The following is a 15,089-nucleotide window of genomic DNA, read 5'->3' on the forward strand; positions in this document are numbered from 1 at the left end:
ACTATAAACATAAAAGGGGAGCTGCCCGCTCCCTGCCTGGTGCTGGGCACATCCAGAGGGAAGCTGTTTGCCAGTAGTTGCTTCTAAGTTCCCTGGTAAAGTCTATTAAAGAAACAGAAAAACCCTTCATCAAATGACAGGTGGAGACTCCATGTGGTTAAAAACAGTACCTGGAGCTAGTTCTGCCTTTGTCTGGCCAATGTCTGTAGCAGGATTTTTGGTGATAGAGACTGAATGAACTGCATTAGGATAATTAATTTCTTCTACTCCAAGAAAAAGTTTGCTTAGTCTAACTACTGATGGATTTGTATTGCAGCAGCCCTCTTCTTAGAGGGTAGAAATGAGCCAAGACACAGACTTCTTGTTTATCACAACATGAAAAGGGTCCTGGTTTATTCCTCTTTACAGCTCAGCCATCCTGACTCCAACTACTCATTGACTCTGACTGCAGCAAGCTCCTTCTGTAGGTTTGTTTCCCTTGCAGCCTCTGACTCCTGGTTGTTTCCTGTTGAACTATGACTGCAGTTATTGGTTTGCAGACTCTGAATGCAGGCTTTTACCTGGCTAGACTGTGGCTGCAGGTTCTGACAACAGATTCTAACAGCAGACCAGGACTGACCTCACAGCAGTGGTTCTCTCACTTGAAGACCTTTCTTTACTATGATTTCTCCTCCAAGACCCTCCCCTCACCAGCTAACCCACTCCCTTTTATCACACTTATCTTTTTTGGATATAGCTGTGACTCATCAGGGGCGAGGTTGTATTGGGTAATTAACACAGCTGTTACTTATCAGGGGCAAGGTCATCTGTATTCCCTTCTCCTACAGACTTGGAGACATTTTGTGTTGTGGTGATCATCTCCAGTCTAAGCAAATACAACATGGCAATTGTACAGCTTATTTATGATGATCCTTGCAACACAAAGTGATCCATTGCTATTCATCAGCCCATGTGTCCACCTCAGTTCCATAGAGCTAAGGAATAGAAATGTTGGGGTGGTTGGGAGCTTTAACTGGAGCAAGAGGGCTCAAAAGGACAGCAGTCTGATAGTGTTCACTGGTGTGGATTGTCATTGGTGGGACTGGTGCTCCAAGGTGAGCAAAACCTGATGGGAAACAGATGGAGCACGTCTGCAGGGCAGAATGACTGTGTGTCCTTGCAGTGTATCCAAACTGTCAAAGGACAGTAGATGTGTGAGAAATACCAGGGGTATATCTTGTTCCAGTGCTCCTTTTGTGGCAGAAGATCTCTAAAGCTAAAGGAACAAATGATAAATGTACGGTAGTTTTAATAAGGACTTCGTGATAGAGTAGTGAAACAAGGCTGTAAAGAAGTGCCTAACTTTATCTCAAACTCAGCAACAGAATCAATCTGACATTGCAAAGATTCAGGAGATGTTTGAAAATCCTGCAGACAAAAGATCAAATTTGTGAATGCAAAGTTTTCCAGAGGGAAATGAGAGAGAAAAGAGACTGTCATTTTATAAATAACTCTTAAAGGAATTCTTTACAATCAAGTATGTGTGTGTCTGGTTTTGCAATAAAAAGCCAAGGCTTCAGCTGACAAGTCATCAAGTGCAGTGATAGTAGAGTTTCTGACTCTCTAAAATGTGGTGACTGTTTTAAAATTTGCCAGGAAGGCAACATAAAGTAAATATTTATCTGTAAAATAACTGCAGTTTATTGATACAATCTGACCAATGAACTGACATTTTGGCTGAAAAATGCTTTTTCTACCAGCAGAAGAAAAACACAAGTCTGCTCACATCAAGTATATTTCTTTTTTTATTTCTGGGGTTTTTTTTGGTATTTCATTGGAAGGAATGGCCAGAGAGTTTTTATACTGTGTTTTTATACTGTGCTGAATTAATATCTTAGATTTGCTTCCTTTTTTGTTAAAAGAAGCTTCAGAATTTTCTCTCTTTGCAAAATTAGTGTATTAATTGCACAACAACCAATGATGCAATAATCAAAGAAAGTGAGGGATATTTTTGTTACAAGCTTGCTTTGGTTCATTTGGATCACCAGGGTTCCAACCCTAGTTTATCCTAAGGGGGGTGTGTGGATAACACAGAGAATTTTGAATTCTGATTTTTTTTTCTCTTTCCAAGTCAGGAAGGATAAGAGAATATTACTTTTGTCACCTTTATCTTGCATGTACTGGTATATAATATCCTTTTGATTTTGAATTTCAGCATCCACACTTTCTAAACATACTTTTTCATGCAGCCAAGTTTGGAGGGTTTTTTTCTGAATTTAGCAGCTACAAAATGCTGGGAGTTGTCTCTGAAGTCATAGAGTGAGAGAAAGCATTATCTGCTGTAACAACAAATAAAATTTCAATTGCCACTGGAATTCTTCCATCTCAATGACACTACATTGTGTGGCTGTCGGAAGGTTGAGGCACAGTATTTCTCTCAGCAGTGGTTCCTTCTAAACAGCCTAAAAATACACTCTTATTCTCTGTGTAACATAAATATGAAAAGTATAAAGAGCAAGGCGTATGTATTTAAATTTGCCCTGTTGGTTGTGACTGTAAAAATAGAAGCTTAATTTGAAAGGAGAACCTTTTAAAACTCTTTCAAGACTATAGTGTTCATACAAATCATACAAATCATACATTAATTATATATCCTAAAAATTATTCAAATAATCTTTTTAGCGGTGAGTTGATAATGTTAAATATTTGAAAAAGAACATTTAAGTGTGGGATTTTCTTTGCAAAAATGTGTCAAAATATTTAAAATGCTCGTGCAGAGTGTAAATTTTAATAGTTCTGATCTATTTATTTTTTAATAGTGACAGATCAATACTCTCTATATTATTTACAGACACAGTAGACAATCATAGGTGTAAAATTGTTACACTGGGTTCCAGATTCTTGGACAAATTCCTTAAATAATCATTTTGATTTCACATCTTAATGTTTCAATTTATTTGCCTGTGGCACAAATGAAATTATACTAATAGAAACTCAAAAATTGTAGCAACTGGGAGAGACACATTCAGGTGAGGTACTTGACCTCTTCTTTAGAGTTGTGGACATAAATTGCCACCCAATCTGAAAATTTCTGTCAGAAGACAATTCTCATGACCAGGGCATCGGTATGCACCTGAATCAGAAGGTTTAGTTCGTAAATTATTTGACACACCCATATCTTTTTAGTGTCCCAAAGGCATAGTTATATCTAATACCTCCTCTGGTAAAGGGAAGTATAAGTCTAAAAAACGAGATAACCACTTCCCTGTGCCTCCCACAGCTCATGCTATAGCAGTAGACCCTTGCTTTCAAGCATGTTTATACACAGGTACCACAACACTGCTACTGTTCAAGCTGGGGCTCTCTATAGTTTTACATCTGGACCACTGATGTGTCAGCCCTTTGAGTCCCAAAATTTTCCAGTATTTTGACCTGGAATTTGTATAACCTGTGGCTATGATGAGGTAAACTGCTACCACTGTGTGAGACTACTAGATAACACTCAAATCATGAACTACTGGATTTTGTACACCACATCTGTAGTACTCCTAAGAAGAACAAAACAAGCTAAAAAATTTACAAAATTAACCCAAAATCTGAGACAATATCTTAATACTCTCAGTTATAGAAATTTGGTTTCAGTTCTGTGGACCGTATGACAAGATTATTTTAGAATTAAATAAAAGCAGACCACAAGGTTTGCAAAAAAACGTAACAGACATTGTATGTCCTCTTACATTGAGAATCACAAATAATAAAGGACTAGAGCCCTAAAATGTGTGGCTACTAGTCATGCCTGCATTCATTCATTCATTCATTCATTCACATATCCACACATTCTTTCCATAACCTGACTCAAATTCCGAGCTATGTTGCGCATTTGATGAAAGACAACTGATCAAATGACTGCAAAACTTCCAATAACACAATAAAATTGTCTTTCAGTACAATCATAACATATATGTATTTTCAATTAAATACTTATGTTTACGATTATTGATTGCATATACAATGCAAACATGCAATCAATAAACTACATATTCAACATTTTGGTTTTGAAATTTCCCACAGTTCTCACTTGATTTGGCTGAGATCTTTGAATACTCTGAATATTGGCCTTCAATTCATCAAGTTGGGTGAGAAAGAGGTTCTTTGGTGCCAGAGCCTCTACTGCAAATGCATGCTCAACAGCTCAAAAAAAAAGCTTCTTCCAGATAATTATCAGAAATAACTTGCACAGCCAAAATTTCTTTATCTGCTGTCAGGCACATACCATGGGGGAAAGGTATGTTGTGCCATAAATTAAAGTATTCAAATTTACTTTTCATGCTTTTTAATGTTTGCTCTTTTTTCTTCTTAATGACAGTTCATTTCTGGTGGGCATGTGAAGAATGTTTTATACATATGAGGACACAATGCCGCTGCCACAGGAGTGTGAGAATTCTGGTTTAGTTACTAGATTGTATTCAGTTCTGTTCCCTGTGATATTGCATTAGATAATATTGCTCTTTCTCAGAACCCAGGAAAAAACTGTGTGGGATCAATTTCTACCTTCTTGAAGGAACACTCATATTACACCAGGCTGTCTAACATACCTACTCCACAGTCTTTAGTTTATCAGAAAGTTTATGAGATTTTGCTCAGGAAGGAGACTCCAGGTTTTACTCTTATTCAATCCTGATTAAAACAGGCAATGTCTGTAGGTTGAGTTTTACACCTGAAGGTGCAGGAGAGCTGGTAACCTGTCAGAATCTAAGGACTCAGAAATATTGATAAATGTTAGTGATGAAATCCTAACCCCTCAGCAATGACTGACATAGATATTTTTTTTGCAGATAACAGTCTTATGGTACATGAAGCATTAGTCATATCGTTTAAATAATTCAGTAGAATATTAATATACTCCAACTGCCTTGTACTAAAGAGTGGCAGGTGTGTTTAAATTAATCCCTCAAAAAACACCCAGACCATCCAAGACACAAATTTACTTCAGAACCACCTACTTTAAGTGCCTGATTCTCTGCAATTTTTGACTCCAATAAAAGGGTTGATAGACATTGTATACTCAGACAATGCAATGGAGGTTCTTTTCTCTTTCTTATATGAACTAATACCAGTCTTTTAGGAGGAAAAGAGCAAGAGTAAATTTCTGTTCCAGTCCACTGGTGTTAGTATGAAGTGGAAAACTGGAAACATTACTCTGAGTGTTTTAAAAAGACCATTAGGATTTAGTCTGCCAGAAGTGTTTGCCTGTTACTGTCAAGGTATTACTGTGACAAATGAAAATTTGGGGCATTCTTAACTAAAACCAAAATTTACTGGTGAGGAGAATGGTGGTAAGAAGGACTCATTTGACAAATCCTGTAAAGGAAGTGGGATGTCATAATTTACAGAGCCGGTTTGTCATTTCAGGAAACATAGGAGAACTGGGACATAACTCTGCTTGTGGCATGAACCACTCACTACTTGCAGTCTCCTGCCTCTGTATAACCTTCTCAGGGGTGTGTAACACCCACATTACTGTCAGGCACCTCTTTGCTGTATATGGGTCACAAACAAGATTTTGAACATTAGCTCAAGTTTGGCGATGTGTGAAAAGTGTATGTTCTGGTTGATTGTGAAAAATGCATGTTCTGATGGATTTTACTTTCAGTTCTGTGTTTGTGTATCTGATGTTGTGTGGCCTTTTCTATATCTGCAGCTGAACCAAACATTTGCCTCACTCAGTTGTCATGCTCTGGTTCTTATTTGTGGAACAGATAACATTTTTTTGTTGTTACTCTGAAAATGTGGAAAATAGAAGTATTGTTATATCTGCCTTCCTCAGAGACTGACTATAAGCCTAGCTACTCTTCCTCTTTTAAGGAAAAAAATGCACAAAACCACAATACAACAAAACCAACCCCCCTTTCTCAATTGTCTGTACCACTGTAACAAGAAACATGTTTTTTCCTTGTTCGTCATAAGGCAACATTCTTAGGTGAAGCAGAATCCAAATATTCAGGCTACATTTTCTTCACAAAACCTTTCTCCTGATATGAATTTGAGCAAACCCCTGAACTTTCCAGGTAGCTGAGGAAAGTGGAAGAAGCAGGAGTGACCAGAGAGAAAAATCTTTATGGTACAAAGTATATAAAATAGGACTTTTTAGTCAAATGCTCACTACCTGTGTATTTAAAAACCACAAGTATAGTTATAATGACTTCCAAGACCCACAAAATGATCTCAAGCACAAGCCCTTTAGCTGGAGGCCAGATCCTCCAGAAAACGTTTGCGTCCCAGCCTGGATTGTTTTACACTTGCACAAGAGCCCGACGTGCTGCCGGGCCGGCTCTGGCAGCGGGGCCCCTTCACCCCACAGGGAGCACCTGCCAACAGCTCCTTGGCAGCTGCACTTTGTGCCTCTTGTACCAGCCCCGCACGCTTCCCTCAGGCCCTGGGAATGCATCCAGGAGCTGCCCAAAGTCCCCGATGCCCTTGTCTTGCCTTCGGAGCTCTGGCCACGCAGCTGAGGATCTTCTGCTTTGGGGTAATGCTTTTGTTTTCTTTTAATCTGGGAATTTGGAAAAGGGAATGGTAGCACTGTCCCTTAAGGATCATTGTAGTCCTTTACGTTTGGTCTGTTTGTGTTCTGCTCTTTCAGGGTGACTGGACAGGAGAAAGAAAGACCTAGCCATTCTTTTCAGTTAATGCTTTGCAGACAAATATTCTTTACAATTTGGATTAAGAAGTTGACTATGGATGTATGTTGGAGCTTGGACAGGAATCTAAATTGATTTATAATACAAATGGTGATGTATTATTGAAGTAAAATTAATATATATGTGCTATGATGAGTTGTAAAGACATCAATGCTCAAAATTATTTTTCCTTTTAAAACATCCTTTAATTTTTTGGCATATTTTTTTCAGTGCAGTCATAGCTGTCATCACTGACAAGGTTGAACTTATTAATTCATGTCTTCCACTTCTACTCTGTAAAGAAGCTAAATTGCCTAATGAAAAAGCTCAGAGATTTGATTTTCTTTTTAAATTGTGATAATAATAGTAATAATTATGATAAAGTGAGTTCTTCAGCTTCAATTCTAGCTTTGATCTGCCCAAGACTGTGACTAGAATGTAGTCACAGTCTTGGACAGATCAAAGCTAGAGTTGGAAGAAAGAGGAAACACAAAGAAAAATTATAGCTGTTGCAGAAAAAACCTTTTTTTATTAATCTGGTTTCTTTCATGTAATTACTTTCTTAGAGATGAAAATTGCCGAAATACTTTGTCTGCTTTACATTTTTCTCCTATGCTCTGTGTCTGTCAGTGTATTTGACAAATAATAGATTTGATTGTTTTCTTCACCTTTTTGTGTCATACATTTGTGTACTGATAACTGACTGTGGCACATAAAGAGTTAATTCATCTGCAGGCTTTTGTATTTCATTAGAAAATGATTTATCCACTGTCAGGAGTTGATATCTATCGTATCTCTGGAAATGCATAACCCAAGCGGGTCCTGATGTCCCAGGGCAAACAGGGACCTGGGAATAGCAGAAAAATCTGAAGTTCAAAAAAAACCCAAACACAAAACACAGGAGACACAAACTCTGGGCAAAACCACTCTTAGAGCTGCAGCTGTATCACACACAGAGATGTCCAGGACAAAAAGTGTTTGAAAATGGCTTTTAATTCATTGTACCTAGATACTGAGTGTCTGCTCTCAGAAAAATATGAAAGTGCCAAAATTCAGATGAATCTCCTGACACTTTGATTGGGTTTATTTACAAGGCAAATACTTTGGCAATGTGACTAGAGGGGGTCCTGAGTGTCTAAGAACATGGGATACATAATGTACCATATCGAGCAGAATAATAATCTATTAAATGGAAAGGAAGATGAGATTTCCCCTTGGTTGTGAAGGTCAGCCTGAGCAGATAGTTTAAAGCACCCCAAAAAGGGTTCGCATTACTGAAGATACTTGATACTTAGTTTTACTCTTTATTTTTTTCCCCAAGTACTTGGCATGAAAACATTTATTTGTCTTTGTCTTTTCACATCAGACTTTTGTTCAAAATTGTCTTTCCATCTGTTTTTGGCCACATGCTTTACTATGGCCATATCTGGAAAAAAAACCCACAAAACAATAAAAGCAGATTTCTATTGAAACTTTTCATAAGGCTAAGACGTGAAATTTTAAATATATTACTGGAAATTTGCAGATGGGTTTGAAATTCAAAGTTCAGGAACAATTTTGCTTTTTTTCTAGATATGTCTGTGTGATATATTTTTGAGTCTTGTTCTTTCGGCATTAGAAGCTTGGTTTCAAATCTTTTTCTTTTTTATAGTCAGTGAATTTTTTCAGAAAATTCCTGTTCTCAAGGAAAGTCAGGGGAACTGAAGTCACCTTGCTTTGCAAAGATGTTTTTGACCCGACACCAGATACTTTGATATATTTGAACAATTCTCAATCAGTATTTGACAAGGGTAACTCATGTTGTGTCAGAGCCAATCCCCATCTCTAATAATTGTTTGGCAACTTTCTATGTTCTGTCTATGGTCAAGCTTGGATACAGATTGTGCTGAAAAAAAGGACAATTATAATGTACTTTATGTCATTGTTTCTTAAAAAGGGTCAGCTTTTTCAGTGTCATAGAACTTGTCTGTGAAACAGCTTCTGAGTAATCTTCTAGATGTGAAAGTAAAGCCACATAGGTGCTAATAAAACAATACTCATTAAGAATAGCAAGGACAGAGTAATCAAAGGAAAAGGAAAAGTGTGTTACATGGAGCTGCTACAGGTCATCTAAATGCAGTCTACCTCAACATGCTGCAATGAACAAAGCTTATAGCAATATTTTTTATAGTTAAAGAGGAGAACACTGAAAACACCCAAATCTCCTAAGCTAGGGGGCTGCTTCAGTCTGATTTCCTGCCATAGACTGGCCAGCCTGCAAGGATGTTCTTGTTTCCTGGAAGTAGTTTTATAATGAACTGGTCTTCTTGGATGTTAGAAAATGTTCATTTTTTATACACCCTGACTGGGGCTACTTCAGCAGTTTTGCAGTACAGTGACTTATAGGGAGATATTGTCCATAGTAAAACAGAATAGTCAGTATTGTAGATATTTTCTTTTGTACCTGCTTTGTTTCTATCACATAGCTTTGGAAGAGTCCTTTAATGAGCTCAGAGTGCCAAGGTGATATGACTCCAGTGTGCCCGTCAGCTGTCCCCAGGCAGAGGCTAATTTGCATTCAGGCCAGTCAGCCTGCAGAACAGAGCTCCTTGTCTGTCTGTCAGTAGTTTACATTAAATGTACGACAGATTTACTGTGGAGTTCAATCTACTGTCTCTTACATGTTAAATAAAAACCTGTTTAAACGTACTATTTATGTAATTCTCTGAAAAATGGTTCAAATTGATTTATGAGACAAATATATATATGCCATGATTTAACCTAGATCAGATGTGATACCAAGGTCTTGCTTTGTTTTGAATTTTGGGTGTGCTTCAGAATATCCAGAATGCATCTACATTTGGGTCATGTTGATTTCAAAAATCTTGCAACCATTCATTATGAAATATCAATCACAAATGGAAAAAATTACTTGAGCATTGTCTAATGGTCTATAGAAAGTCTCAGGTACATGTTTGACTGATGAGGACACCCAAGGCACCAGAATGTGTGTTCCTATTCATACTGGAGAACACAGTATTACTAGTGGGGCTGAATGAAAATCTCATCTAGAAGTAATGGTATTGCTAAACAAAAATAAAGCATAAAATGTAAAAGTTTGTTTCAGAGGAAACCAGCTTCACCTGCACAAAGCTCAGTTGGCAGACATCACTCTAATCTTATATTTACTTCTGCACATGTCTTTGTTACCCACTAGATTACCATTCACCCTCTCCTTGGCATTATACATTCATCCTATATTTAATTCTTATTGTTGGGTGTTTCTGATAAAAACATACTCCCATCTGATCCAGGGGACATAATTTGTTGTATGAGAGTTAAAGTTAAGTTTCCTTTCCTTGACACAGCTGTGCTGCTGAGCATGCCCTGGGATGAAAAAGTCTTTTCTTATGAAGGGTTTGATTCTCAGTAGGACTGAACTCTGAGAATTCATCAGTAATGTGTTAACAGACAACTCAAATTTGTCCTGCATTTTCTTGAATGACAGGTATACTCAATTCCTCCAATACTTCCTTATATCAGTACCAAAGTCTTTCCTCTCATTACCTCATAATTTCATGTGAACTGTTGTCTCTCCCAATTCCCTTTTTAATAATATCATCGAGACAGCCCAGAAATGAGCTCATGAAGTGTTTGTATATTCCTACTTTGATTATATGAACAACCAAACTTTTCACCAGTAGGCAGGAGTTTGCATTAGAATCTGACAAACAGTAAACCTCTGACATTTTCTCTCAAAAAAAATCCTCAAATAATTGTTTTAATTTGTTTTCTCAGGTTTCTAGGTAAAATATGCATTATCCAAGATTGAGGCAAGTGCTTACATGCAGACATTAGTTGCAGCATATAGTACATCCTTCCCCCCTCTTCCTAATATTGTTGCTTTTTTCCCTATCCAGGGAACTCTAGAGCAAAGAGAACTGCCATTTTATTTTCTAACACAGACTTATGTATCTGAGGAATTGTGTGAGAGTGTAGCTGTTTCTACACTTCCCTCCAACCCTTCCCACCACTGAATGTGAGAACTGATCCCAGGACAGTTCATTTACCATGTAACCTCTGTGAGGAGGAGGGGAGTATCTATTGCTAACTTGAGGCAAGAGCATTTTCTCACTGTGCCCAAGGCATAACCAGAAGAAATTATGAAAAACTTATGTGTGTGTCCATGTTTAGATATCAATTGCAAGAACTAAAGTGATTTTAGATTTTTCAGTTTCCTTGCTGTTTGAGGAGCAAGGAAAGAGAAAGGACAACTTATGAAAGAATATTCCTGGTCAGGTCAGACAGAAAAAGTTCCCACTAAAATGCAATTTTCAACATGCAAACTAGGCCAAGAAAATATGTTTACTTTGTTGCATGAAGATTTGCATAAATTTTGCACTTTCTGCATACTGTGAGTTTCACAGATTAGTTTAAAAGGAACTCCTAAACTGAGTCAGGAGCTAAACTTCAGATTTTGAAAAAACTCCTAACTTGCTCTAAAAAAATTTTCAGATTTTCCATTCCTTAGACTTCTAAAGAATAAATATTACATTCTTTATAAATTCCAGATGGCGATGTTTGTTTTTCAGATTGAACATGTATGCACATACACACAACTGGTTTTATTTTAGTTCTGTGTATTCTGACCAAGGCTGTGATTATCTCTTGTAAATATGACACTCAGATCCCTTGACTTTTTCCTCCTAAAAGGCAGCAACTGTGTAACTTCCAATACAGTTGCCTAAAGCTGCACTAGTATATGTAAGATATTGGTGCATATGACATTGTTAGCCTGCTTCCCAGGATGAATATTTTGGGCATGCAGGGGATGCAGAGGGTACCAGCCACTTCTCTTTATGGCCACTGGGCTGATGTTGTGGAAAATTGGTTTCAATTTCGATTCTCTCACTTCTTCTGCTCTTGTATTTTGGTTTCAGAATAACAGCCCATGACTGAGAGTAAGCATAAATAGTAAACAAGGGAGTAAGACATGGAGGAAGGAGGGCAGGGGGTAGGAGCTGAAGTGTAAGGTGGTGAGGGATAGAGAATCACGAACATACAGTTAGTTATACAAATACCCATGTCTGGGTGTAGATTATGTATATGTATATATAGATAATCTCAGGATCTTGCTACATAGAACAAAATTCAGATATGGATTTTTCTCCATTTATCCTCTCCCCACATTCCCAAACTAAGACTTTACTATATTATTCAATTTAAATAGGAATACAAGTGAAAAAATACTGACTTCTCAGGATTTCTCAGGATTAGCTCTGTGCTTTGCGTATTCAGATGATCTGTCTCACATCTCAAGAAAGTAGTAAAGCTGTCAAAACATGGGTGACCTCAAATATTTAACTGTTCATGTAAAATGGAACTATTTCATGAGAAGAGAAATAATTAAGAAGAACAAGGGATTTGCCTTAGTATCACACCTTCTATCATCCTTCACTAACCACTGACCTTTTATGGGCAGCTGTTTTGTTGATATGTGAATGTGACTCGGACCATTTTGGTATTCATGAAAAAAGCATTTTTGAAGAAATAAGGTTTTATCTAAAATCTCTTTATCAGCCTTAGTGAGGAGGATCTACTGAAGAACAGGCTAAAGGAGCAAACATAGGGTTAGAAGGATGAGCAGAAAAGTACTGAGTACTTAGCACCAAGTAATCAAAACTTGCCAGTGTGAAACATTTGGTCAGAAGAGCTAAAGAAGGAAGAGGCTCAAGCACTGATTGCAAACTTTGGCTAGAAAAAGCTACGATTTTCAGATGTGGCAGATTTGAAGTATGTTAAGAGTAGAGGGAAGAGAAAAAACCTGGTGGTGATTTTGCTGTTCAATGAACCTTTTTTCCTGAATCTTGTGCATTGGATAAATAGATTCCTTTCCCTACACTTTGCCACAGAGCCAGGTGCTTACATCTCCTGGGGGAAGATGAGAAGTGTAAATGCCAACTCCTGTAGCAGAGACAAGGTGACTATAGGTTCACTAGCAGGAGCTATTTAAGATGGTTTCTGATTTCATGTGACGATGACATTTAGGTAGAGGTATGCTGGCTTGAGGACACTTTTGCCAATTTAATTTTCAAGCTCTTGACCACATACATCGTTCTACAGCAGTGAAATTGCAAGCAGTGCAATGAAAAGGTTGCTCAGGTTTTAAAATAATTATTCTTATTTAAATTGTTAATATTTTACCTTCTCTAAATGCTTTTAAGAATCCGCTTCTTTTCAGTTTTACAAAGTCTTTTTAAAAATCACAGCTTTTTTGAGCTACTTAAGTATTTCCATGAATCAGACACAGAAAACCAAATCTGATCTACTTAATTTTTTTGCTTATTTTCCTTCATATATTTAGACTATATAAAATATTGTCATTTTAATTTTTAAGAGTGTTCTGTAATACTTAGATAGATAATATTTAGAACTTCACAGATATGTGTAATAATTGCAGCAAACCAGAAAAGAACCCCCCAAAAAATCCAGACCAATTTCATTGGTTTAAATTGGTGTCTTAATTGGTTCTGAACTGCAGCTAAGAGTCGAAGTGAAGAAAATCACCTAAATTTACCCTCCCCCTTAGTCAGTGGTGAGCTCCATAGGACCCTCCCCAAGCCATATAAGGCCAGGAAGAATGTGCTAAGCACTGAGTGTGCTAAGAATAAAGTTGTACTGGGATGGATAAGGTTACTTTGAACTCTATATTTCATGTTTCCTGACATACTCCTCAAAGAACTGCAATTATGCTAGCAAGGCTGTAGGAGCAGTTGAACAGCTCTTTCCCAGTTGTTTTGATTTTTGTTGCCTCTCCATGCATTCCTATCCTGTTTAGAGCTGTGGTTTTCACATTTTATTTGTGGTGTGCGTGGTTCTGGGCATATTACAAAAACGTGCTGAAGGTTCACTCTGAGGCATGGCTATTTTTGTTAGAAGCTGATATTTTAGACTGAGCTTTAAGTGTTGCCTCTGGAAGGCCTTGGGTTGTTCTGGGAGGCCAGGATTCTGCAGAAGAAACAGACATTTCAGGGAGCATAAAAGAAGAAGGAACACAATTAGAAAAAGCAGAGGACCTCCCTCCTTCTCATTCTGCAACTCCTGTGAGAGTCAGAAACCCAGAAGTACTATCTAAGCTGCCACAGTAAATCTTGACCTTTTAAACAGAGTATCTCTTACCATCATCATGGCTGAGATAACAGCAGAAGGTACAGTAACTATTTTCAAATATAATTAACAAAAAATGATATGTGTTTTAATAGTATAATTGAACTGGCGTGTCAAAATGATTTGTTGTTCTTTGCAAGTAGTGTTTTCACTCCAGGATAATTTAATTTTGTTTTCTGGATTTCTTTTTATTTTTCTTTCCTGTTTTGGGGAGTTTTTTTCTTTTTACTTTTTTCACTCCTGTAGCCTGAGTTTTTACCAGGTACTGAAGCAAATTCTCTGTGCACCTCTAAAAATAACTTTAGTTTCATTTGCAGAATACCATTATTTAGGCGGCTCCATTAGAGTGATACAAACAGGGAATGTCCGAAGTTCAGGGTGTTGTATTCTCAAGCCTTTGCTCAGAAAATGCTTTGGTAGTCCTTTAAAATCAGAGATTTACCAGAGTCAGAATAGCTTTATTTGTTGGCCCTGGTTTTTCCATAGGGAGCACAGAGTATTTGTGAACTGTACATGAAGTTACTGAAGGGTAAAAGGTGAAAAAACCCTCTGCTACCCTTATTTAGGTAGACTTCTAAGAGAGTCAATGAAAATTGTGCTGAAATAAATATGGCAGGTGTCAGCCTGCCAAAATGAAAAGCAATTGTATTTACCAATAAATACATATTCTAAAATATGCATGTTCCATGTACTTCAATATTTCCTGACCATTCATATTTAAATAGCATTTTAGATGCATAACAATATTTTATCAGCTGAAGTCAGAGGGGGGATATATTTAAAATGCAACACTCTCTAATATTGAATATTTTTAGTTGAATTTCACTCCAACTTTTTTTCCCCACTGTTTGTCCGAATTTAATAATGACAACAATTTAATAATGACAAAAAATACAAGAAAAAAAAAGGCACTTTTAAACAATCTTCTGAGCATTATTTTATTCTGCTTCTCAAGGCTATGTGGTGTTTCAGTGCATGAAAGATATAAGGAGAAAATGTGATTTTTAAATCAGCAGTTGGACGGATCTATAATTTACTTCTGGCAAATACTGGCAAAACAGGTGGCTCAACCTGACAGCCCTAACCCAAATACTAACACTGGTTTATTCGGATATTCTTAACTAGGTTTGTTGGAACCATTGGCCATTTTCTAGCTATTATGAGGCAAATCTGTGAAATAAATAAATTGTCGAGACTTTTGGTTCAAACTTAATGGCAAAAAATATAAGACTTTCCAACCAGTTTGACTTTTCAGTCATTTAGCTTATAAAAGAAAGAAAATTA

At 37.1% G+C, this 15,089-nt stretch overlaps 1 protein-coding gene across 16 annotated transcripts in view; it reads left to right on the forward strand.

The window, feature by feature from the left end:
* Positions 1–6,338: 6,338 nt before the first annotated feature.
* Positions 6,339–15,089, forward strand: part of TRDN (triadin) — a 231,780-nt gene continuing 223,029 nt past the window's right edge. For 15 of the 16 annotated variants that reach the window (XM_083857350.1, XM_083857335.1, XM_083857345.1 and 12 more), the window contains exon 1: positions 6,339–6,508. In XM_083857350.1, the coding sequence (XP_083713476.1) occupies positions 6,451–6,508 (58 nt within the window). In that variant the 5' untranslated portion in view covers positions 6,339–6,450. Of the gene's footprint in view, positions 6,509–13,391; positions 13,847–15,089 lie in introns of those variants that run through there. The other variant, XM_083857349.1, reaches the window with a different exon arrangement.

The sequence above is a fragment of the Zosterops lateralis genome (genome assembly GCF_965231275.1).
Source record: "Zosterops lateralis genome assembly, chromosome: 3".
Taxonomy (NCBI): domain Eukaryota; kingdom Metazoa; phylum Chordata; class Aves; order Passeriformes; family Zosteropidae; genus Zosterops; species Zosterops lateralis.